General features: G+C 42.8%; 1 protein-coding gene across 2 annotated transcripts in view; it reads left to right on the forward strand.

Annotated features, from left to right (window-relative positions):
- PPM1H (protein phosphatase, Mg2+/Mn2+ dependent 1H) overlaps window positions 1-26,453 on the forward strand; it is a 247,660-nt gene that overhangs the window by 76,666 nt on the left and 144,541 nt on the right. For both annotated transcript variants that reach the window (XM_087442091.1, XM_004429361.3), the window contains exon 2: window positions 17,015-17,180. In XM_087442091.1, coding sequence (XP_087298217.1) covers window positions 17,015-17,180 — 166 coding nt within the window. The remainder of the gene's footprint in view (window positions 1-17,014; window positions 17,181-26,453) is intronic.

Here is a 26,453-nt window from a genome sequence, read left to right on the forward strand (position 1 = left end):
AACATACTCCTGTGTCCTTCTGAAATGCCCTATTCTCTTTGAATGCTTCTTGGTTTTCTGGCCCCAAAACCTGCCCCTGACTCACCTGGTACTTTTGCTGTCCCATTTTGGGAACCAGCCTTTCTCCCAAGGAGGCCTGGTTTCTTTCAGTGAGGCATGGGATTTAGAAACCAAGGTCTGGACACTCAAACTGCTCACTCTCTGGTGAAGTTGTTGCTTCCAGACTCTTTCAGTGGACAGAGTGATGAAATGTATGTGTTTCAACAATTGAGTTTCTATTGATATTTCCAGCTCAAATTTAACATTATAAAGTTTTTCTTAACTTGGATTTAATTTATATTTATTACCTTGCATTAAAAATCTTGAGTCTTAATAAATAACGTCAATGTTTCCTATATCCTAATAATTTACATAACATAGTTTCAAAATTTTAATACCAATATTTCTGCTAACGGTAAAACCACTGAGCAAATTTTAAGGATTTTTTTTTTGCAGTTTTTTTCTCTCTAGATTATATCTCTCAGTTCTTCAGAAGTCACTTGCAATAACCTGTATGATTAGAATACCAATTTAATATACAATTTGAGTTTCAACTATGGGGTGTGCATTTTTTCATTTTTTATTTAATTTTCAAAAGTCAAAATTATTTTTTTTTAAAGATAAGCATACTTAGAAAAGTCTAGGTTCCATTTTTTCTTCACCCTATCCCTCCCACACATAACCCCATAGGCATCTGTTTTTATTTGTGTATGTGTGTGTGTTCATATCTTTTCTTATAAAAAAGAGTATAGTATTGGTTTCTTCCTTTTACTATATTCTGGAGATCACATTAATGATATAGATTTTTTTAAAACAACAAAAATCTTCTATTCATGAAATGTTCATTAAAATCTCTGTTTACCAGAGGTTATCTGAGTTTTAAAAGAATAATGTGAAAGTTTAAACTGTAAATTATTAGTAAATCTTTGACTGCAAAAACACATACATTAAATTTTTGAAATGTCTATATGGCTTTGGAGTTTGGAGCTAATTAAAAAGTTGCCAGTTATCGTTCAGTTACTCTGTAGATGTCTCTGAATTTTTAGGAGTTTGTGAGAGCCTTTTAGAGTAGGTGTATAGCGTGTCACCTTTGGACTAGAGCTAAAGTCCTGTTGATAGAGAGGTACGGATGCTACTTTAAGTTTTTTCCCTTATTCATAAAACAAGCAGACAAGTGAAATACTTCCCTGGAAACTAGTACATTCAGTCTTAGACTTCGTGCATTTTATCACCTTAAAACTTACCTTTCTCTAGGAAGGGAGAGTATTTTAGTACTTTGGGTTTTTTCATCCTTACCAGTGGCCACCAACAACCTCTTAATTGCCAGATCTAGTAGACACTTGACCTTCTCTTAGCACCTGACACTTTCCCTTCCTAACTCCTCACCCCTTGACTTCTCTGATACTGGGAGACCCAGGTTTTCCTTCTGGGTCCGCAAACTTCTCAGCTCCCTTTCTCTGCAGTGTCGGATAGTGGGGGAGATATACTCTGGAATCAGATGGGGATCTGAGTCTGGCTTTACCACTCAGTAGCTGCCTAAACCCAAGTTAGTCAACTTTATGGATTCAATTTTTATAAAATGGGGCAAATAATACCTCTCCTATCTACCTTATTGTTGGGATGCTCAAATGAGATAATGTGCAATTAAATTATACAGTATTGACAAGTGTTATATTAATCATTTTTCTTAATATTAGAAAGTATTTTGTGGTTAATAATTTGGAATATAGATAGTGGATCACTATCTTTGATATGAGAATAGTTGCCCCAGATGGTTAATTTACCTTCCAGGTTCGATACGCTTCACAGAATGCCTTCAGCCCTTTGTAGTGCAGCCCCTTCCACCACTGGGAACAAGCTTCCTGTGTGTTGCCTTTCCCTCCTCCACCCTCTTGCCATCTCTTTTATACTGCCAACCGTTTCCTAACATGAGTCCCATGTGTGGTAGACTCTCAACCATCACTATTCAAACTCCCTTCCCCTGCGGCTCGTGACCCCATAGAGCCCTGCCCAGACTCTTATTCTCAGCTCCTTCATTGGGAGTCCCCACTGCCCCAGTCAAGCTGCCACTCACAGTGACTGACCCCCCTCAAGTTCATGTTTCTGACACCGTAACTCCACGCCTCCCTGGGATCCCCATTTCCGTCTCTAGAAGCCTCTTGAGCTTCTGACTCGAGCAGTACTAACCAGCTTATAGACTAGTGGTACCATCCTATTCTTTAGCGCAGTGGTGTGAGGCTGAGGGTGCCTCATGCCCTCCCTGAAGGGAATTCCAGTCCTTGGCTAACAGTGCTACTCAGTGTCATTAGGAAACCAAAGCATCACCACCACCTGGGAGCTTTTCTCAGGTCCTGCCTTAAATCTACTGAGTCAGAATCTCTGGGAAGGGACCCAGAAATCCATGTTTTAAGAAGTTCTCCAGGTGACTCTTAGCCACACAAAAGTTTAGAACCATTATAAACAACAGAGGCTGAATTCTACATGTACTTTTCCATAGAAACAGTGTCATCAATGGCATTTGTAGTCATTCAGTATCGTGTTTCATTAAGTTATGGTTTAGTAAAATTTCCAGGTAAGCTTGTAAGTGGGTCTGTTGTTTGGTCAAAATGTATGTTAAATTAATCAGTTCATTAATCACAAACTTTTGGACTATAGCCCTTTAGGAATGCATTAGTAAGTTAGAAAGTATTTTGAAAATGTAGGATGTGAGAATTTTGTACTACTTTCATTATTTACTGATTAATTCATACTTCGTGTCAACGAAAGGATGTATTGCAACCAGCATACAGAAATATATGCAGTTTAGAAATGTAATGAAATGAAAATTATCCTCATGGCCCTTTTTGTGAAGAAAATTTTTTTCTCCTGATTCCCCCCTCATGCTGCTGGTTCCTCTATTAAAATTCATTCTCGGCCACTTAGAGCCTATTTCTTACTACAGCCAGGATTCTGGAACAATGAGGTCTATTTTAATCTCTAGATTGAAATGCAGTAAGGAAGGTAAACAGTTACCTCATTTCAAGTCTGTGGAATTTCCAACAATTTCTGAGACTTATGGAAGTCCCTCCATATTCCCAAGGTCACAGTTGGGAGTGGTGATTAGTTCTCCTCAGTTGCTAAATTTCCAATAACTGAACATCCCACTGTCTCCTGATGGTAAACTTCAAAAATAGTTTTCAACATTAGTTTAACATTTATATAATACAGCTTTTTTTTTTAATCCTCCCAATAAACTTTGGTTAGCTCAAATGATAACAAGTCAAAGATATTCAAGGGACTAAATACTCCTGACCAGTGGCTCTCAGAAGTGTACCTCAGAGCCTCTTTCTGTCAGAATTTAGCTTTTTTTAGTTTCTCTTTTATTGCTTAGGACTGGTATCTAGAGATTCTTGGGCTTGTGATAAGAATTTTAACCCCAAGTTATTCTTTCTCCCCTGAAGTCAACAAACCTTTCATTCAGTAGATATTTGACTGCCTGCTATGTATCAGGCACTACACTAGTCTCTGAGATACAAAATCAAATAGGATTCTACCTCTGCCTTCAGGGTACTTACTTATCACTATAATAGTATACATGAATGTGTGTGTGAGTTTGGTGGTGGTAGACTCCTGATTGCCAATTGATAGCCATCTGAGGGGAATTTGTTATAGGGTATTTGGGTTACCCAGGTATTCCAAGGATAAATGGGTCTTGGGAATAGTTGGAACTAAGGGCTCAAACTCCATTGAGTCTCTTTACTTCTAGTATGTACTCTTCTCTTACATGTTCTGCTTCATTTCTCCTCTGTCTCTGTCTCTCTCTCTTCCCCCTTTTTCCCCCCACCTGTTTCTCTCTTTCATTTTCTATGGAGGGGCCCTAATTGGCTCAACTAGAGTCTGGTGGCCATCCCTAGACCAATCATCTGTGGCCAGGGAACAAATATATGGGCAGGATGGAGGAGTGTAGGAGGGAAAGACAGTGTCTTCAAGAAAGGGGGTCTGGACAGATAAAATGTGTCTGCAGTTGTTTGCTAAGCACTTTCCACTCATTCATGCTCTTAATCTACACGGTAGCCCAAATTTATAGCTAGAGAAACTGAATTTTAGAAAGGTTGATTAACTTGCCCAAGTTGCACAACTAGTAAGTGGCCGACGTGGGAAGCCATCCAAGTTTCTGGTAGTTTCCGTCAGTGTAACCACTGCCCTACTTAATGGTTACATTGCAGTGTTTAAAAGCTATGATCAAGAAGTGCATGTAAAGCAGCCTTAAGACGGGGTGGTGCTTAAACTGAGTGTTGAAGGATGGGGGCATTTGTCAGATGGGAGGAGTTTGGATAATTCAAAGCAGAGGGATTTGTGTGTAGCAGCACTGCTTTCTGTAAACCACAGGCTGTCTTTATGACTGAATTAGATACGCCCAGTCATGGGGTCGGACAGCCCAGAGGTCTGTACTGTGGATGTGAATACGGCCGTGCTTGGTGTTTGGATCTTCATTGCAGCCTTGGGACTAGAGGACATCTCCCAGGAAAAGTCTGGTAGGAACAAAATCAGTCCAAACTGGGAGCCCTCAGGAGCAGCAACACCTTCTCTTGCACACCCCCACATTAAAGGGCTAGTTGGGGATAGGAGGTTTGAGTTAATAAAATTTCTATTTTATAGAGATTTGCCTGCCATATGTTAAATATAGTTTACCAGGTATCGGAAAATTATCTTAGGAAGACAAGTACCGCTCTAAAAGTGTTCCATGTAAATTAATATTAGCTCTGAAAGCAGCTGAGGTTTTGCATTAACTGGAGGTGGGGGTGGGGACAGATATAGACTGAAGAGTTGGAAAAGGAGACTTAGAACCTTCCCATTCAATGCAGAGATCCTCAGAGTATTCCTGAAAGTTGATCAACCAGCTTTTGGACATTTCCAGTAAAGAGAATTCCTACTTTCTTAAGTAACTCATTGTATCGCTGGGCAGCTTAAAGCTAACGGTGTCTGAATTGCCTTTCTGCTACCTCCAGGTCTCTCTTTGGCCTCTAGAATTTTCCCTCCTGCACCGCAGTCTTTCAGGGTTGAGAGAGCGCCATTCTGGCCCTCCAAGCCCTCCTGGGTGGCTGTCACTGTTAACAGAACAATATTATTGAGTGAGCACTTGGTGATAAGGCAGAAACCAGAAGTGGAGGTCAGATTAAGATTCTACCTAGAGATGCATGGATTCTGACTTCCGTCAGCCACTTCTCTGATGGCTGGAGATGTTTGGTGCCCGTTTTACATGTCCTCCCAAGTTCACTAGTGCTTATTATTAAATAAATTTTTTCTTTGAAATGTAGACTTATTTTCCTTGAAGCTAATTGATGGGATACCCCGATAAAAATATCTTAAGCTCAGGCCGGCTCCGTGGCTTAGCGGTTAAGTGCGCGCGCTCTGATGCTGGCGGCCCGGGTTCGGATCCCGGGAGCGCCCCGAGGCACCACTTCTCCGTCCAACGCGAGGCCGAGTCCCACGTACAGCAACTAGAAGGATGTGAACCTATGACGTACAACTATCTACTGGGGCTTTGGGGGGAAAAAACTGAATAAATAAAATCTTAAAAAAAAAAATATTTTAAGCTTTAAGAAACAAATAGGTAGGCTTAGAACTCATTCATTATTCTAGTCTCCCCCATGGGATACTAGGAAAAAAAATGAGTTCATTTGTTCATTCATTCAGCTAACATTCATTGAGTGCCTGCTGCCTGCTGTGTGATTTGAGATGGGGAAAACATAACAAAAACCAACGTACAACATTATGGAGCGTGTCTGTCTTTGACTGACTGAAATATGTTGGTAGCCCACCTTGTCCTCTTTTTTTAAGGATGATGCTGGGCAGCCAGTTGAAAATAGTTTCCTTTCTTGTCAGTGCATTTGTCGCCTTCAAGGCCATAGCAAAGTCTCACTGTACTTTCCAGCTTTTTGAGGGTGAAATGATTAACTTGCCTAAAATATAACCCAGATTGGCCCTTGTGGGGCCTCAGGGTTTAAACGTGTTCTTTCCATTGTAAATTAAGGAAGCTTGAATTGTTCGCTGAGCTTTGCCCTGGGTCTGGGCACACAGGTAAACATGTTTCATCAGATAACAACTAGCTTTCAAAGGGCTACTTTTGGTTAGGCTTTAATCTGGAAACACAACAGGCTTTCTCTACAAGTTAGTTAACACAGGGGTGAAGGTTTTCCAAAGCAGATTATTTTCAGTTAAAGTGTATGTGTTGTTTGTTAAGAAAAACAAAGACTGAAGAAATGAGAGAACGATGAATTATTGCCCTTCACATGCACTTGCAGTCAGACTGTGCTTGCCAAGGAAAAAGTGTGCTGGAGAGCTGAAACCCTGTGACGTGTCACAATTGCTTCTTGCGATACCTGTGTTCTACTTATAGGCTGTTGTGCAACTGATTACAAGAGCATTGTTTGTGTGAACACACTACATCATTCACAACCTGAGTGCTATGAGAAAATGCCGGAATGGCTTGTCTAGGACTTTTAACTGAGTAATTTTGCCTATGGTATTGATGGGGGCAATGCAGTGAGGATAACGAAACCACCTTTCTCATGTTTAGGGTTTACAAGCGTTAACTAAGTTGTTAGATGTAAAGTGCTTTAAACGGTTGTTTCCAACAGTCAAGCAATAGCCCTATGCAGAAAGCACTGCCCATTGTCCCCGTCTTACTGAGGAGAAACCGAGGCAGAGGCAGGTAACGTAACCCGCTGTATGTCGGACAGCTACTTCCTGGCTGCTCCAGCATTCAGACCTGGGGAAACTGGTTCCAGAGCCTCTAGGCTCTTAACTCCCTTACCAGCTGCCTCCCAAGTTCCCAGCAGAGAGAATCCTGTCCTGCCTGCCCCCCACCCCACCTGCTGTTTGCTGCGGCACAGCCGACACCGGTGGATGGGTGGATGCGTGGCCTTCTGCTCTCAGGAAGGGCGAGAGCACGTTTTTCAAGATCTTGTCTAACACGGGGACTCAGAACTCCCAGGTCAGAGTGTCATCCTTCTTAACCACCAAACAGTCCTCTTCTGAAGAAACTTGTTCTTCTTGTGTTGCTTTTAGGTTGAACAGGGAAATATCAGAGCCTAGATTTTCCAGAACTTTCTTTATCCCAGAGCAAGGGAAAAGCTAAGATTGTATCGGGAGTTTCTGAGGAAGTTACTGATTAAAAATTTATGTATTTTAGGGGGCTGGGCCAGTGTCAGAGCGCTTAAGTTCGTGTGTTCCACTTTGGCGGCCCGAGGTTCGCAGGTTCGGATCCTGGGCACGGACATACCGCTCATCAAGCCGTGCTGAGGTGGCGTGCCACATAGAAGAACTACAACTCTACAACTGTGGTGCACAACTATGTACTGGGGCTTTGGGGAGAAAAAAGAAAAAAAGAGGAAGATTGGCAACAGGTGTTAGTGCAGGGCCAATCTTCCTCAAAAAAAAAAATTATGTATTTTATTTGACGTCTTTTGAGATTAGAATACTTTTATCTTTTGGTTTCATTTTCTTAGTTGGAGGCTTTTTAAGGTGTGTGTTTTTAAATTACACGTTTGAAATTGACTTTCACTTTGTTTTAAAAAAATGCATTTCTCTCCCATTGCTGATAGTACCGATGAATCTAGTGAATAGAGAAAAACCTTATCTTTGAAGATGTGCTAGCTTCAAGCACGTGGGTTTTTGTTTTTTCTTAATTGCCAGCAGAAGCTAACAGCTATATGCAAGTAATACTGTTCTAAACCTGCAAAAAGTATTTTTCTGCTTTATTTAAAGCAAAACTTCCAAACCTGAAACCCTTTTGGAGGAGGCTTTATTTTGAGCGCACTTGGCCCTGACGGAGCAGCACTGGGGGTCGTTGCTTCAGCATCTGACGGAGCGCAGACTTCCTTGTTTAAATACGGAAGCTGGACTTCGGCGATATTAAATGGTCTTGCCAAGAGGGCCCAGACAATAATTGAAAGGAAATACCCAACGGCAGCTTTCTGATTTTTATCTTTACTATGTTAAAAGTTCATTTCTAACAGCCAGTATGAAGAAGAAAACATTGATATTTATGTGCGGAGATCTGTTGGACAATACCTTGTCTTCGTTTGATCTTTAGTGTTTGTTTTTTCATCTTCAGTTATGTAATTATATTGGTGAGGGAGACAGAAGCTCGTGATGGCCCCCAAATGCTAGCAGCAGAGTATATTGAAAGCTAATGTCACTAATATGATGGTGTGACCAAGGTGCACATTCAATTCTACCCAAACCTACATCTCGCTCCTTTTCTTCACTTACATATTATGTGAAATTGTCAGTATTCGACTGCTTTTGACCTACAAAACCAGTTTCAGAGAGTTCAACCTAATAGTTCCGAGGTGAGCACACATTTTCTGTAAAGGTATAGATAGTAAAAATTACAGGCTTTGCAGGCCGGAAAGTCTCTGTTTGAAACTACTAACATGGCTGCATTCCAATAAAACTGTATTTATGGACACTGAAATTTGAATTTCATATAAGTTTCGTGTCATGAAATATTCTGATTTTTTTCCAACAATTTAAACATGTAAAAGCCATTCTTAGCTTGGGGCTGTCCAAAAACAAGCAGTGGCCTAGATTGCTGACCCTTGGTTAAGCTGAAGTTGGCTGCCGCTGCCCTTGTAATTTTGGCATCATGGAACTTTCTGTCGGCTGACCTAAAACCAGTCTCATTAGCTCATCCCATACAACTCCCCACGCCTAAGCCTTGTTTCACCTCCTCACTTCCCTTCATAAGCAGGGTACCTCATCTGCTCATTCTGCCAGGGGAAACCTGAGAGTCTTCCTCTTGCTCCTCTGTCCTCCACAACCCACACCCAGCGGGTTTTACTAGGACTCTTGGTTCATCCGCCTCCTCTCAAACCCTCTCTTCCCTCCACCCAGAGCCACACTTGGCTCATGACCTCTTTGTCACCTGGACTGTTATGAGACCCTGGCTGATCTCTTTGCCTTTGTCATTTATCCTCTGTAATCCATCCTCCGTTAGATCATTACTGATGTTTTCCTAAATAATTTTGAGCATATCACTCTGTTGTTTGAATAATCCTAGATTCTGCCCATTGGTCATTAGCTCTATAGCATAAAGTTCCCCTAGAATTTCACAGTCTGGTTCTGATGTAGCCCCCTCACCAAGCCTGTGCTTAGGTCACATCCAGCTCCTCTTTGTGAAGCTAGCATCACTCTGCACAGGCTGTTCCCCTTCCTGGAGAGCCTTTCCTTGTCTTTTCTCTGTTGATTTCCTACCTCATTCCATAAGGGTGAGCTCAGATGCCACCTCATCTGTGACATTTTGCCCAACTCTTCTTTTGCAGAGTTGTCTTCTTTGCGTTTTCAGATCCCTTGTGACACGTACCTTGAGTATGGCATCAATCTGAGCAAATTGTAGTTGTTTGTAAGAAGGTTTCCCTACTATAGATGCCTCTGGGCTCCTTGAGAGTGGACACGTTCTAGTCATCTTGGTTGATCCCTACTTGGTTACACAATACATATGTTTTTGTATATGTGAGGAAGATCAGCCCTGAGCTAACATCCATGCCAATCCTCCTCTTTTATTTTTTTGGCTGAGGAAGACTGGCCCTGGGCTAACATCTGTGCCCATCTTTCTCCACTTTATATAGGACGCCCCCACAGCATGGCCTGACAAGCGAGGCATCGGTGTATGCTCAGGATCCGAACCCCGGGCCGCCACAGCAGAGCACGCACACTTAACTGTGACACCACCGGGCTAGCCCCCACAGTACAGATTTTTAAAGTGATTATTTCAATTAATATATACTATGTATCTAACAACTTTCTTGGTTTACTCCTGAAGTCACAGAGAGCTGATTGCAGGGTTGCAGAATCAAATGCCTTTGGGGCCGGGCTGGTTACTTAAATGGCAGAAGTGGACAGAATGTAGTCTGGGGAGCTAGCGAGGACATGTCTTATTTTGTGGGGCTGCCTCTGCTCAGGTCCAGCTGATTGTTGTCACACAAGAGTGTCACAGGTGTGTGGCCTGATGTATTAGTTTTCAAAAGAGGTGGGAAAATTAAGATTTTTAATATCCCAATTTTTAAATATTGACAACTAATTCACCTTTTAAAAAACACTTTGTGTGTAAAAATTTAAAAATACCAACCTGTCTATGGGTTGTGTGTGGCCCTTGAGACCCCAGTTTGCAACCCCTGATTGGTCACATCCCTTCACTAGCCACAGACAGGGCCTGGGAACCAGAAGGCGTAAGGTCGCTTGATGGAGAAGACCTGCTGTATGAGCTCTTTTCCCTACCTGTGTTTATCCTGCCTTCCCGACCATGCTGCCTCCCCGCTCCTGTGTCGGTACTTAGTCACCTTCCAAAATGTGGAAGCCAAACACTACGGAGAATTCCATTTCCTGCCATCCTTTCTCCTCCCTGGTGACACCCGACTGACTGTTAACTGAATGGGCTGGGATGGCCTCCTATTCCCTGTCCTGCCGGGAGGTGGCTGAAACCGTCTGGGAGAAGCTATTGTTCCTGATGGGTGTTCTGGCGGTTTTTGCTGATGGCTGTTATCAAAGGCTTAGGTTCCTAGTCAGAGCGTGGTTTTCCAGGACACCGAGAATGAGAGGTTGTTAACTCCCTTGGGGCTGGGAATCGTCCTTCGGATCCAGCTTATCTGGGTGGTCAGTAACCACTTCAGAGAATCACACGAAACATCACCTGAGGGTACCAGAAAAGAGAATTTTAATAATTGGTAGCTGTATTTGGTCTTCCATAAATGATTCATTTTGCGCCCCTCCCCCTCCAGCATTTTGCTGTCTGCTTCTCAATTCTGTATGAATCAGCACCAGCTCACCTCACCTGATGGCCGTTATCAAACGCTTCCTCCTTCGTACCCAGTGTAATTACTGCCTGCTTAGCGGTGTTAACACTTAGTGTCAACTTTTTAGCCCAAACCGCTCTGGTCTTTATTTCCTTTAAAAACAAAGCAGTATAATAATAATAAAAAAAAATCAAACTAAACCAAACCAAATTTTCCATTTGGTCTTTTTCTGTGGATCAGGGGCCTTAGCGTCTGAGTCCAGGAGCCTGAGGGCCCAGAGATGGCGTCTGTTGGCAGGTCTGGGTGGGAGTCTAGAAGCAGCTTTCCTGCTTTTCATAACTGTGCGAGTGCTTTCCTGCGTGCAGAGCACTGTTACACATGTGGCTGGAGGCTTGCATCAACTTTGAGAAGAGGGCTCAGAGGAGCGGGTGGCCTTGCTCAAGACACCTGTTCTGGAAAGTGCCATCCTGTGCCACTATTGGCAGCTGGCAGTGGCCATGCATCCTGGAGGCTGGCAGAGGGATGCTGATGGAAAGGGGGATTCTCCTCAATCTTGCACGGCTGGATCAAGTCCCTTGGGCCCGATGGAATAGGCAGCTAGCTTTGTATTTGATGTTTTATTATTAAGTAATATATATTGAGTGCTCCCTATGTGCCAGGCACTGTTAAATACTTTTCATGCTAGGGCACTTAATCCTCACAACTCTTCCATGATCAGAAATAACTTATTCCCATTTTAGATGGAGAAAGTCACTTGCCCAAGAACACACAGCTGGAACTAGTAATTAGCAGAACCCAAGTTTGGGCTAGATCTGTCTGACCGTTGGCCATGTTCGTGCCGTCGGCACTCTGCTGGTTACCTCCTGGTGGGGAGGCGGAGGGAAGAGTTGGTAATGAATGACTTGAGGCCTGTCAGGTGTTTAGCACAGTACAAGAGATGCAGAAGTCCTTCAAAAAATGTCACCTGTGACTGTCCTTTGTTGATTGTCTTTTGTAAATCCTTTTGAAAATTGTTCCATTGTGAGTTCTCTGGGCAGTGGCCTTTGTGACAAGGGCTCACTCCTTGAGAATACTTGAAAGTACTTACTTGTCCATATTTAGTAATAGGGCCCTGGTCTATGTGTCATATTATCAGATGAGTGTGCTTGTAGTCAAGGTTTTGAGCAGATGAGAAGGCAGATAACTTGATAATTTGATGGTTGTAATTAAAAGCAGGACATTTCTGCTGAAACTCAGGTGGAGGTGATTAAAAATTTGTGACCAGAGTATTTCACAAACAGAAAGGAGGAAAACAGGTTTCCCAAGTGTGGGACAGCAGCACGGTATGAATTGCTTCCTCTTTGTAAATAGGTTCTGCTATTGCTGTGATCTCATGGTCACGTTCACGCCTGGCATCCAGGTCACAGCTGCAAGCAGTATCTGACATACACAGAGGATTTTTGATTTCTGAGCCCTTAAAATTCTGTTTACCTGTTTTCACAAGGGGAAAAAATCTAGGTGCTTTGGTTCAATTGAGGGTAGGTGGGTAGGTTAACACAGTTCATAAATTAATTTAACTTTGCCACGTGTCTCTCTCCCAGGGGGCACAGGTCTCGTGGTCTTCTAAGGGATGAAAGAACTGGGTGTTAACTTTCCATATTGAAGAGACATTAGCTCTCCTTCCCCTTCATCCTCTAACATTTCTCCCACCTGAACTTTCATCCTAACTACAAAATTACCCAATTCTTAAATTTATATGACTAAAACCCGCCCTCCCCAACACACATTTTAGCAACTCCCAAAATTTAATCCATGAAGTACTGCTAAAGAGCTGAGGTTTACTGAAGTTAAGTAACTTGGCTAAACACTCTGCCATCTACTAGCTGTGACTCATCTTTAAAAAGCAGAGAACAGGGGCTGGCCCGGTGGTGTAGTGGTTAAGTTCACACGTTACGCTTTGGCGGCCCAGGGTTCGCTGGTTCGGATCCTGGGCGTGGACCTACTCACCACTCATCAAGCCATGCTGAGGTGGCGTCCCATATAGAAGAGCCAAAACTTGACAACTATGATATACAACTACGTACTGGTGCTTTGGGGAGAAAAAAGAAAAAGAGGGAGATTGGCAACAGATGTTAGCACCGGGCCAATCTTCCTCAAAAAAAATAAAAAATAAAAAAAAAGGAGAGAACAGTGGTGGCTGACTCCAAGTTGACAAGAGGATAAAACAAGTTAATTATTATGTGTAAAATATGACAGTCCCTGGCACTTAGTTAGTTCTCAACAATGAAAGATACTATTATTACTCCACATCTAGGAAGTAGCAGAATTGATTTCTGATTTCATTCATTCATCCAATAAACATTTGTTGAGCACCTGCTCTGTGCTGTGTTCTGGGGAGATAGCCCACGTTCTTAACCACTATGCTTTATTACCTCCACTTTAATGTCAGGGAAGACATCTTCCCGCTTTGTAGGAAATTGGGGAATAATGTCACCAAAGATACGACGATTCATGGTGCACCAGCATTTTGTTTTTAAGTCTTCAAAATAAGCTTCATGGGTAGGTATTGTTTAGATAAAGAATGCATGTCTTATAGTCATTCCTGTTGCTCTCAACATAGTGCTGACTTTACACTGGAGCATAAGACAAGAAGGGAGTGTAGCTGCTGCTAGAGCGGCTTACATCTGAAGAAGTTATTGAATAATTAACACATGATGCTCCTCAGCTTGGGAAACAGTTTTTCTCAATTGACTTTTAGAGGAATTAAAAGTTTCATTTACATTTAGTAAATAAAGCATTTGCCTTACAAAGTCAAATATTTAAGTTGCTAGAGATCAAGCTTTTTAAAGCCAAAATAAATTGAGACGAATTAGGACTTTCTCCTAAAGCCGTATGGAGTAAGGAATTTGAAATAATATAAAATAAGGGATAAGAGTTGTGTTTTTAAAAAAAAAAAAAAAAAGAGGCAGTGGCTTTAAGTTAATATGACTTTATCATCTGAGTAATGATCAGATATCTGACCAAAGAGGCTTACAGGGTTGGGGCTGCTGTCTTCCCACTAGGTTGATGTGTCTGACTTTTCGATATTTCATTAGTGTCATTCACAAGCTATATTCAACATGAAATGACAGAGTAAGGCCACCCATGATTGCTCTCTCACAGGTCTCTGGCTTTGATGCGTCATTTCGGTACAGCCCTCCGAACCAAGTGCCGATAAGAATAGACACTCGATAGGAAAATAAAACAACACGAGAGCTGAAGCAGAAAGAACTGGAAACTCACAAGTGTGAGCTCTGCCGTATTTAGCTGTGTGACCTTGTGCAAGTCACGGTCCTCTGGGGCCCTGAGTTTCTCATGCATCAAATAAAGTTTCTAGAGTCTCTTGCTGAAGTTAGGTCAACTTTGGAGTTTAATATCCACTAAGACAAATAGAAGATAAAGGACTTTCAGGGGCCAATGATTCGTGATTTCTGTAATTAGAGTAGCTTTGTTGGCTGTTGGAAAACAGCAGTGGCAGATAACTCAGCCTGGCATGTAGTTATTGGAGATCAGTGATTTTTTTTTTTGTTAAATAAAAAGACCTGACTACAGCATAAGTTTAGGTGCCAATGGTCAGGGTGGTGCCAAGTTCCAGAAATAGCAGCTAGGCTCTTGTACAGAGGACTATATGGAGGGGACACTTGTCACAAACTGGTTTTCCCACCTGAACCTCCACTTCAACTTTCTCTAGGGAAGATCTCATATGGGAGATGATGGAGTGTAATGTCACCATCCAGTACACAACCCACCCCAAACATGTTGCCTGGGAAGTCACTGCCAGTGACTGGGAAGAGGCAGGTGGTATTTCACACCTCCTTCCTCTGCCTGGTTTTGTTCTCTGAGGATGGAGAATCTCCAGACAAATACACGTTCTGTATTATGGGCTCCAGCTGCAAACCCCTAGTGACTTGGCTTGCGTTAAGCATGGGATCCTCTACAGACAGGCAGATCTGAACCATCCATTCTTCTGTCTTCCTCTGGGCACTTTTTCAGCCTCCTCCAATAGACAGAGAAGCTAAGAGAGAATTCCCCTTTCTCTAAGTCCTGGACCTCAGCTTGCCTATCTGCGTATTCCGTGCTTCCCCACACAGTCCGGCTTGGCCTGCCACAGACTAATGAGGGTCCCCATGGTATAACAGGAAGAGCTTGGGTTGGGGGTCAAGGTAGGCCTCATTCTGAATCCCAGCTGCTCCACTTCCTGGCTGTGGAACCCAGGGGAAGTTACTTAGCTCGGGCAGTCAGCGTGGTAGTATTAATAGTCATCATGCAGATGTAGCCTCGTTGGTTCTTCAAGAATTACATTTTATGCTTAAACCATATGAAAATGTCCTCTCCTTAGAGGAGAGAGTGAAGGTGGGGCAGAAAACTAGACCTTGAACTCTCCCCTTCCCATCCCTCCATTCCCAAGAGGGTGTGATAAACCCCAGAGATAGGCGGAACCTCCCAGGGGTCCGAGAGCATTCCCACCTCCTTACACAGCTCCCAGGACAAAGATTTTCAAACTCTGTGAGCAACAATCTGCTTTAAAGACAGACTTCAATCTGTCTAAAAAAGGTTACATAAAACTAATTTGTAAAGTGAGTAAAAGTAGACTTTTGTTTATAAAAATGTGCTTATGTTGAAATACATAATAAACCCAATAAAAAGGATGAAGCAGCTTTGCTTAATACAGAAATTTGGAATAGAGGAGATAATAGATGAGAGATATGGTCTTTTTCCTAGAACATATACAGAAGTAATTGCAAAACCTTTTTTTTTTTTTTTTTTTTCTTACCAGTTCTCTTTCCAATCAAGTGATACTGGTCAATTAAAGAGAAAAGATAGGGCCGGCCCGGTGGCGTAAGCGGTTAAGTGTGTGCACTCCGCTGCGGCGGCCCGGGATTCACCGGTTCGGATCCCGTGCGCGCACCGGTGCACTGCTTGGCAAGCCATGCTGTGGTGGCGTCCCATATAAAGTGGAGGAAGATGGGCACGGATGTTAGCCCAGGGTCAGTCTTCCTCAGCAAAAAAAGAGGAGGATTAGCAGATGTTAGCACAGGGCTGATCTGCTCACAAAAAAGCAAACAAGCAAACAAAAACAAACAAAAAAAAGAGACAAGATAGAAGACTTATTATGCCAAAGCCGCCTGAAATATATAGACCAGCATGTGTTCGTTCACATGTAACAGATGGGAGTGAACTCTTAAATTATTGCGTTTTTTTTTTCAAAATGCTTATACATTTAAAAAATTTAAAGCAAATGTTAAAATGTCTGAAACATCTCCATAGAATCCCAGGGTTTGGCAGAAGACTGCTCAAAACACTCCCTTAGATCTTGCAGCTCTCAAATCTCAATTTTCTCTCCTTTCCTGCTTGATTGTGGGGTATATGTGTTGACTTATGGAGATCTGTACAGTTTTCAATACTAAAAGCCATTTGAGATGGAAAATGGTGACATTTGAATGAGATCTGCAGTCTGGTTGACAGTATTGTATCAGTGTCAATGGCTCGTTTTGATACTGTGTATATAGTGATGTAAGATGTTACTACTGGGGGAAGTTGGGGGAAGGGTGCATGGGACTCGGTACTATTTTTGCAATTTACTCTGAGTCTATAATTATTTCAGAACTTAAAAGTAAAAAAAAAAGGAAGTCATTTGAAAATGATTGTCTTCTGCTTAACTGTTAAGAGATAGTATAACCAGATTAATAGAGCCATGTGCACACCACACATATGGAGTGCATTTCCATTATCTTACCTTAAAAAAAAAAAAAACTTTTCTTTCATGCTTTAGTGAATGTTTTAATGTGTGCTAATATAATTCCATTTTTAAAAAATCAGTTTGGGGCCAGCCCCAGTGACCTAGTAGTTAAGTTCGGCGCACGTGGCCCAGGTTCGGTTCCTGGGAGCGGACCTACACCACTTGTCTGTCATTGGCCATGCTGTGGCAGCGGCTCACATACAAAATAGAAGAAGATTGACCACAGATGTTAGCTCAGGGCGAATCTTCCTCAGCAAAAAAGAAGAAAAAGTTCAGTTTACTCAGGAACATAAAATACCAAGACCACGAGGTCTTGTGCGTTAAGTGGGGCTTTAGTGTTGTGCCACTTGTGGAGACCACCTGGGCTGACCCTTGAGACAAAGCGCTCAGCTGTCTGGAAATCACTCTGTCTGACCAGCTTTTCTGGCTTCTTCTCCAGGGTTATCAATGCTGGGAAGAGCACGCATAATGAAGACCAAGCCAGCTGTGAGGTGCTCACTGTGAAGAAGAAAGCAGGGGCCATCATCTCAACCCCAAACAGGAACTCAGCCAAGAGACGGTCCTCCCTTCCCAATGGGGAGGGGCTGCAGCTGAAGGAGAACTCGGTAAGACCCTCCTTAACCCTGGGTCTCGGGTGAGGGGAACCGCATACTCTGGCCCCGCAGTGAGATGTTTGGCTGATCCAGGTCTGAATGGAAGCGAGAAAAGCAATGTCCCCAGAGTCGGTGGAGTGGCAGGTCTGTACTCAGGGTATCGTGTCACACAGTCAAAGCTGAAGGTGACACACATATGAAGAGCTGGCGTTTAGGTAAATAAAACACCCACATCCAATAGAGGTTTTGTTGCAAGAACTAGTATAGATAATGTTTGGTGGTTTTAAAGAAGCCACTTCAAGGTTTTTGTGAAGGAGATGGTCTCTGGAAGCCTCTCATGAGGAGCGGAAATAACTCTACCCATTGGCTTAGAGCCCTGCTGACTCTGCCCTTTCTTCCCCTCGTCTGTCTGTTAGAATTGTCCAGTTGGAGCCTGCATTTGAGGCTTTTCCAGATTAATATTTGTTTCATTTGGCCCAAAGCCCTTGTATCCCATGGGGTGGCCTGCAGATGAATGCCCTGTTGACAAAGGATGAAGCATTTCTCCTCTCTCCAGTTTCTGGAGAATAAAGCAGACACCCTTGGAAGTTCTGCAAGAACACTCAGAAAAGTATAGGGAATAATTGGTATGTGTCCGTCAGGGGATTATTTAGTCCTATAGACAAGAGACATTGAATGGATGACCCCAATGGGGCTATTTATTCTAATAATGTTGGAGGATATTTTTGTATATAAATTTTTATAGGATCGGAAAGGATCTAGGAATCTCTTCTTAGTCTAAGAAATAGTGTCTTGTTGCGTTTATGCTTAGGGAATAAGAGCACTGATTTATTTTGTTAGTATTAGTTCAACTTAGAGTTAGAAAACTCAGCAACCTGTGGAGGCTCGTCAGTTGTACTTGTTTTCAGGGCTGAAGGAAGCATGGATTAGGTCTCTACTAAAGAGCCAGGGTCGAGGACCCAGATGGGCAGTGTAGAACAGTGGTGCTGAAGTGCACAGGCTCTGGGGTAAGACGTTTTGGTGCAGTCCCTCACTTACTAAGCTATTTAATTTGGGGATAGTTACTTATTCTTTGAGCCTCAGTTTTCTCTTCTGTGAAAAAGAATAATAATAGTAGGAACTACCAAATATGGAAGGAACAGGCTAGTGGGAAGTATGAAACCCAATAGTTCACAGAAAACGTTGAGGCAGTGTCTTAATTAATAAATCCTTGATAAATGTTAGTGATTATTATCCTGAAGTCAGTCCCTCTTCTGTCATTCTCTGTGGATAATACCCACTGAATTTTGTGTGTTTATTCATTTGTAAATCAGAGGTCACACCGTCTCTTTTATACCTACTTGACAGAATTATTTTGAGGATTGAGTTATTATGGAAAAGGGCTCAGAAAATGTGAAGCATTAATGATAATTGGATATGGGTGCCAGTGACTTAATGCTGCTCTTGCCCCTGGTACTTCGCCCTGCTTCTGGGATATAAAGTGATTTCTATGGAAATAAGTCAGAGTTGACATTTGGCCCAAGGCCAGTCAGTGATGGACTTTTTCCTTGTTGCTAGATTCCTCCTAGAAATGGAGCCGGGAGTAACTTTGTAACTGTCTTTCCTTAAGAACGCTGAGACCAGTGCATAAGCACTCTCGGGTGGAGCCCCCACTCTCCCTTTGATGGTTCTGAGTCTCTGTGGGGTCCATGCTCCAGGAGGCAGCAAGGAGGTGCCGGGCAGATCAGACACATGCCGGCCCTCCCTCCTATGCCAGCCACAGCAGCTTCACTCCTATCTGCCTCGCGTGTTAGGCTTCTTATTAGAGTTTAAGGCAAGAGCTATGCTGCTTTTCTTAACTGTGGGAAAATATACAGAACATAAAATTTACCGTTTTAACCCTTTCGAGGTGCATAGTTCAGTTGCGTTAAATACATCCATATTATTGTGCAGCCATCACTACCATCTATCTCTAGAACTTTTTCATCTTCCCGAACTGAAACTCTGTACTCATTAAACGCTAACTCCCCATTCCTTCCCCCACCCAGCCTCTGGCTACCACCATTCTACTTTCTGTCTCTCTGAATCTGACTACTCTACGTAGCTCATATAAGTGGAATCATGCTGTATTTGTCTTTTTGTGTCTGGCATATTTTACTTATCATCACGTCTTCAAGGTTCATCCATGTTATAGAATGTGTGGTAATTTCATTCCTTTTTAAGGCTGAATAATATTCCATTGTATGTATACTGCACATACCATTTTGTTTATCCATTCATCCATCAACGGACACTTGCTTCCATCTTTTGGCTATTGTGCATAATGCTGCTATGAACATGGTGTACAGATATCTGTTTGAGTCCCTGCTTTCAGTTCTTTTGGATACATGCCCAGAGTGGAATTGCTGGATGATATGGTAATTTTGTTTAATTTTTTGAGGAACCACCATACTGTTTTCCACAGCAGCTGCACCACTTTACATTCCCACCGGCAGCGCACAAGGGTTCCCATTTCTTCACATCTCGCCAATACATTAATTTCTGTTTTATTGTTTTTTTATATATATATAATAGCCATCCTAATGGGTGTGAAGTGGTGTCTCGTTGCAGTTTTGTATTTCCCTAATGATTAGTGATGTTGAACATCTTGTGACGTGCTTGTTGGCTAGATGTATCTTCTTCAAAGAAACATCTACTCAGGTCCTTTGCCCGTTTTTTAATTAGGTTGTCTGTTATGTTGTCGTTTGTTGTTGTGTTGCTTTTTAAAAGCTTGAAAACCAAGATCTAGTGTGCCAGATGAATCACTGAGCACCTGCTGCGGACCGGGAACTAGATGCCGAGGATTCAGCCGGGAATAAAACCGATGAAAATCCCTACCTACAGGCAGCTTACATTCGCTGAGGGAGACAAGCAATGAAAATATGTAGCGTGGCAGATAGTAAACGCTGTGGAGGAAAACAAAGCAGGGAAGCAGGGATCTAGGAAGTGTGAGGTGCAAGGGATGGTTACAGAGGGCGTCACTGAGAAGGTGACATTGGGGCAAAGGCTGGAAAGTGCAGTGACTTGCAGGAGAAGATTCTAACAGTCTCGGCAACTGCAGGGACGGTGAGGCAGGAGCAGGCCTGGTGTTTTCAGGAATCGGCACGGAGGCTTGCGCGGCTGGAGCAGGGAGGAAAGCCTGGACTGCAGGCCGTGCTGTCGGAAGGGTAATGAAGGCAGAGGGAGGCAGTCTGGCCAGACCTTGAAGGCCATGATCAGGACTGGGGCTTCTACTCTGAATGAACAGTTTGCTAGCAGGATACACTGCTGAAACGAGGCCAGTGATCTCTCCCATCCGGAAGACGTCCCTTAAGTCAAAGTGACATTTGACCTGTCGTCTTGAAAAGTGAATAGGAATTAATCAAGCAAATAAGAGAAAGGGGAGTTTCTGACAGAGGAAACAAACACGTGCAAAGACAGGTTGCCATGAGAGCTCCCGAGGCAAGTCTTCTAGTGCTTTGGAGCATGTGTGGTCGCTTAGAGGGTAACAAGACAGGAGCAGCAAGCAGGTTTCACACACAAGAGCCATTTAATACCCTAATAAGCTGGAATTTCAACCAGACGACTTTAGACAAGGACGTAATGGAATCAAGATAGGATGGCGGTGGGGAGGCTGACTTGGGTAGGCGAGGGGGGCAAACTCAGAGGCTGGGACACCCAGAGGCTGCCCCGTGCGGAAATCTGGGTGAGAAATGATGAAAGCTTGAAATAAGGCAGTGATTAGAGCAAGGGGGAGGCTGAGAAGAGATGACATGAGAGATATAGTTGAGGTGACCAGATGACACAGGCTCAGAAGAGATGATGTGAGAGACACAGTTGAGGTGACCAGATGACACAGGCTCAGAAGAAATGATGTGAGAGACACAGTTGAGGTGACCAGATGACACAGGCTCAGAAGAGATGATGTGAGAGACACAGTTGAAGTGACCAGATGATACAGCCTCAGACGAGATGACGTGAGAGACACGTCACCAGTAGGCCCAGATGACCAACTACATGGGACAGGGAAGAGTTGAAGATGCCAGGTTTCAGCCACTGGGTGCTGGTCCTTGACAGTGGACCACTGGAGAAGGTACAGGTTTAAAGGTGAGGGGATGGGCAGAAACAGTGACTTGACTTTTGAGTATTCTAACTTTCCAGGTGGAAGTGTTTTGTGGGAAGTTAGGAATAAGGGTTTGGGGCTCAGGAACAAGTCTAGGGAGGCTTAGATTTCAGGAGTTGCAAGTCCAAAGATGTCCCAAGAAGAAGAGAGGGGAACTGCAAGGAGGAGAAGTAATTACACTGTGGGCCACAGAGAGTTCAAGAAAGATAAGGATGAAAAAATGGGCAAATACCAAGCAAGAAATGAGACAACAGCACAAATAACAGCATCATTATTTCATTTGCGAACAGCGAGTTGACAGGCATGAAGGATGGCAAAAGGAAGATGCATGGGCTCCCACCAGAATACATGTGATTAATTTCTCCCTCTTTTCTTGACCTGTTCATCCCCAATAAACTTAAAGTCAAAATAAATATTTCCATAAGATTTCTTTTATGTATAATATCACCTTCATCTTGGAGATTGAAGAAAACCTAAAACTTCCTGTAAAACAACATTAAATTCACAATAAGAAGAATTATCATAGGAATTTTTTTATATGTTAGAAACATCAGTGATGTGCAGAGGAATTTAGTAGAAGGGTAATTTTATATTTGATGATATTTCTTATATTGAGTGGCAATAGGGTAGCTGGGTAACAATGAGATGACTTTTTCTAACTACAGATAATTGTTAATTGGAATAAAGATTTTAGGGCTACTTTAAGCTATCCTTCATGCCACTTCATAGAGAATTACTTTAAACTATGAGTACAAGTAATCTTTTAGGCAAAGGAGTCAAATTAAGTCTCCTATTTTAAAACAAACTTAAAAAAAATTTTTTTTGGTAGATAAAATAGTATACACTACATTCTGCCTCTCCTGGCTTCCATGAGGCATTTACTGGAGGGGTGTTTTTTTCTGTTTGGCTGAGCTCTTGACAGCAGCGCCTTGCTTATAAGAAAACACAAATTAATTTCAGGCTCCATCTACATATAAAGGAAACCGTCAGGAGCTAAAGAAGCAGTGTTCAAAAGAAGCCATAAAACTTAAAAGGCATAAATAAAAGAGTTTCAAAGTGCTCTGCACTGTAGTATTTTAGCCTGAAGAAGTACAAGGGGATATGGTTGAATTATTGTATTTTCCCTTACAAAATACTCAGGGATGGGGCTAGGTTTTTTTTTTGTTTTTTTTTTTTTTTAATTTAGAGTTTAAGTGATATCATTAGTGAAATAAAGAAAGAAACATTTCTCTTTCGAGGAATAGGAAGAGAAGTTTTGAGCTCTCTGACGAAGTGGATATGCGGTAGAGAAGGATATTTCCTAGGACAGGTTAGGGTGGAACTTTTCCTCTGCCTGGATCACGTAGGGTAGTTCATATGTGAAGAGCCCCAGGCCCACAGTCAGGCAGGGAGGAGATAGATACTCCATGGTAGTGTGAGTCTCTTAACATTCCTGTGCCTCACATTATTTGTTTGGGACATAGAGTTGGGGGCTAGGAAGAAGGGAATCTAAAATGCTAGCATTTCCAAAGACAGTTTCATAAGATTGTCCGTTAGGAAAGATGCTGTAAGCTTGTTGAGGGCAACAGCCTCCCGTCTGCCTCCTCCCACTGAAGGCTTTCCAATTAAGCAGATCAAGATGTGTGGGAACTCGTCACCACTAGATTTTCTTTCCTTGGATGTGAGAGGCTTTAAGCAGTCTTTATTGATCATACTGATTACCAGGCACAAGCGAAAATGCAGCTTTTCTGAGAGTTTTTGCTTTTCATTTCTCAAGTACCTAGTCGCTCTAGGAATGAGAGAAAAAGAGGAGGGTCCAAATGACTTCCCTGAGGAGGGAGGGCAAGGGCACCTTATAACCTTAGTCTTAAGAAGTTCCTGCCTTATGTAAGATGTGTAGATGGGAGAGAGGGCATTTGGCAATAACCAGGACATTTTTTTCCCCCATATCTGACTGTCCCTATTCGGGACAGATTGTTTTTGGCTGAAGACTAGATTTGTGGACACATGCATTTCAAGTCTATTTCCTTAAGAGCACCCTTATGTTGTTGAATTTAGTCAAAACACATCAAAGAGGTGGTTTCAGTATCTGTTAGTTCAGTGTCTAATTACAATAACAGGAGATGCCTGGGTCTGTACCATGGCCAAGTTCATCAGCGGGAGGGAGGAAAGCTGATTATCTCTCTCAGCAGAGGATCGCGCAGCACTGTGGGAATTCCAGGCAAATAGGATGAAATTGGGGTGGGGAGAGGCAAGAAGGGAAATAAGAAGGGGCTGTTTCAACTCTGCGAACTGAGGATGGGCCGTGCCTTTCATCTGTTCTCTGTAAGAAGGACTCGTTCACCCCCAGAGCATTTAATGACGGTTGCTTGTGGTTCCACGGTGGCAGCCCTTCTGGAATATTTGGGCCTCATTTGGCAGTCTGCTTCCGGCAGTGATGTCAGCGATAAAAAACAATAGGAGCGGCCTTTTATTTCTCTCATTGTATTTATTACTCTGAATTTTCCCTCTTAATTAAGGTCTTTGTTCTGTGCATGTCAAGAAAATATAATCTTTCTGTTTATCTACTTAGATTTTCTGAAGCAGGCGTGCAGTGGTTTCTCTCAAAACTTGTTTATCTCTTGGTTCGAGGGACTAGACCTCTTGCCAGTGATTAAGAAGGATGACTCCACAACCAGGAGTTGTCCAGGCTGGTGTCAGTTAGAGTAACTTGACAGCGCCCTCCTTGGTGGGTGTTGGTTGACCCTGAAGACCAGGTTTGACCAAGATGTAGGTGGCAGCTGAGAACGCAACTCAAACTTGGTTCCACAGTAGGTTTTCCCTCGGTGGCAAACCTTGAAGCTAAAGGAAAATAAATGGTGCTGAGATGGAAATTTCTCCTTGTTTCCCTTGTAATCTGATTCCCCACAGCTTTAGGTGGGGAGAACATTGGCCGGGGTGAAAAACTCTTGAGATTGTCTTTTCTTCCTCCTTTTCTTTTTTTTTTAAACACAATACTCAGCATTCATGTGCCAGACACTTCAGTGATCATAGTGCTTTGCCAGTATCAATTCATTTATCCTCATGATACGTACATAAGTATGTACCATTGTTATCTTTATTTTACTGATGAGGGGACTGGGGCACAGAGCTGGGAATTGTGGAGCTTGGGTTCTGCCCAGGCAGTCTGGCCTGAGTCTGGGCTCGTGACAGGCCGCCTCTGTCTCCCCAGCAGCTCAGAAATATGGCAGGAAAATCGCTTTGGAAAAGTCTGAGATAAAGGAAGACTAACTCCTAAGGTTGATATGTATATTTCGGTATAACTTGGTGCTGCAACTTTTCTCATTTCCATTATGAGTTCTCTTTTGATTCAGGAGTTATTTAGAGTCTCCTCTGTCAACGGAAACTGGACAACAGCTCTTACTGACTCAGGTGAAGAACAGATCGGAAATGAAATGGTTCATCATCGTACTGTCCTTACCGTCCATTCTTTCTTGCTAAATCTTGCAAATTATTGTTTGCATGAAACCGTGGCAAGAGGAAAATGCCTTTGGACTGAATAATAATGAGCGTCTGACTTGGAGTCCCGGCTCGGCCGCTCGGTAGATGTTGCCTCGTGACAGTTAGTTGACCTCTCGGTGCCTCTGTTTCCTTGTACGTAAATTGGGGATAATAGTTCCCACCTCATGAGATTGTTAGAGTTAAATGAGTTAAAAATATGAAACGTGCTTGGAAGAACCCTGGCATGCGGTCAGTGCTGAATTAATATTGTCTGTTGTTCTAATCATGGAGTTTTCCCCTGCATTTCAGTATTATATGGCATTACTTACATTTTTACTGTAAACTAATTTAGGGAGAAGTTTTGATGTATAAAGTAATGGTTTGAGAACATTCCTGAGCTCATTTTTGAGTCTAGAATAATGACAGCACAACACGACTTAGTCAAAACTTTATACCTCCTATCTCTCAGAAATTAATATTTATTTAATATTGTTTTAAAATATGCGACTAAATTGCCATTTACAAACAAAAACCAGGGGGACGGCCCTGTGGCGTAGTGGTGAAGTGCGTGCGCTCTGCTGCTGGCGGCCCGGGTTCAGATCCTGGGCGCGCACCGACGCACTGCTTGTCAGGCCATGCTGTGGCGGACTCCCATATAGAGTGGAGGAAGGTGGGCACGGATGTTAGCTCAGAGCTGGTCTTCCTCAGAAAAAGAGAAGGATTGGCATAGATGTTAGCTCAGGGCTGATCTTCCTCACACACAAAAAAATAAAAACAAAAACCAAACTTACTAAACTTATCCTACATCTTACTGCCTCATAATGTTGGAGGAATTGAACCAAAGAAATCTGCATCTCATACTGTCAGTTCCTGAGAAGGAAGCAGCGTGCTTATTTAAGTTTATGAAATTAAGGGTTCTTTCCCCCTGGGGAGCAAAATATTTGAATAATTTAGTCAAAAAGAGAGGTATGGTAAGAAAACAAACTGCTTGTGTGGGCATGATTGCAAATAGACAGCAAGAGAGCTGGGGCCCGGGAAGGGCTTTCATGAAGTCACTCGTATTTTTCCTCATCCACTTCTTCTCCCTCTCACTGTGTTATTAGCATCGTGAGGCTCAGGAGAAGACATGGAGACTGAAAGCACTGCGATGAAATGCCCGAAACAGACACTCGAGATTCTAGATTTTCGTCCTCACTGCGATTCCTTAAAAACTGGCCACAAACTTTATGGAAATCAAGCCTATGGCAGCTTACAGCAGAGAATCAGAAGAACACATCCACTCTGTGGCCCCAGTGGGAAATCAGGCATCCTTTTCTTTGGCTGTGAGAAAGGGGAGAGGCAGGTACACCCCTTGCTCAGAGATTTGTGCTGTTCCTTTCGTGCTGTGGATGTGGCCCCTCCTCAGGTTACCTAAGTACCTGACTGGTTGGGGTAGGGAAGGGAACACGTGTCTCAAAGGAGCTGAGTACACATGTCTTCAGCGAAGGCAGCCAGGAGGCACCACTTTCTCCCTTAGGACAACTATTTCTAATGTAGCAGTCTCCAAACTGCCACTTAGAGACAATTTTTTTGAGTATGTACTCCCAATATATTTGTTCATTTATTGATATACAACCATACTACTGTAGATCCATCTACTAAATATTTAATATTTATCAAATATATAAATATTTTTGGGCCGGCCCGTGGCTTAGCGGTTAAGTGCA

This window comes from Ceratotherium simum, chromosome 17 (genome assembly GCF_057802395.1).
Source record: "Ceratotherium simum simum isolate JZ-2026a chromosome 17, ASM5780239v1, whole genome shotgun sequence".
Lineage (NCBI taxonomy): Eukaryota > Metazoa > Chordata > Mammalia > Perissodactyla > Rhinocerotidae > Ceratotherium > Ceratotherium simum.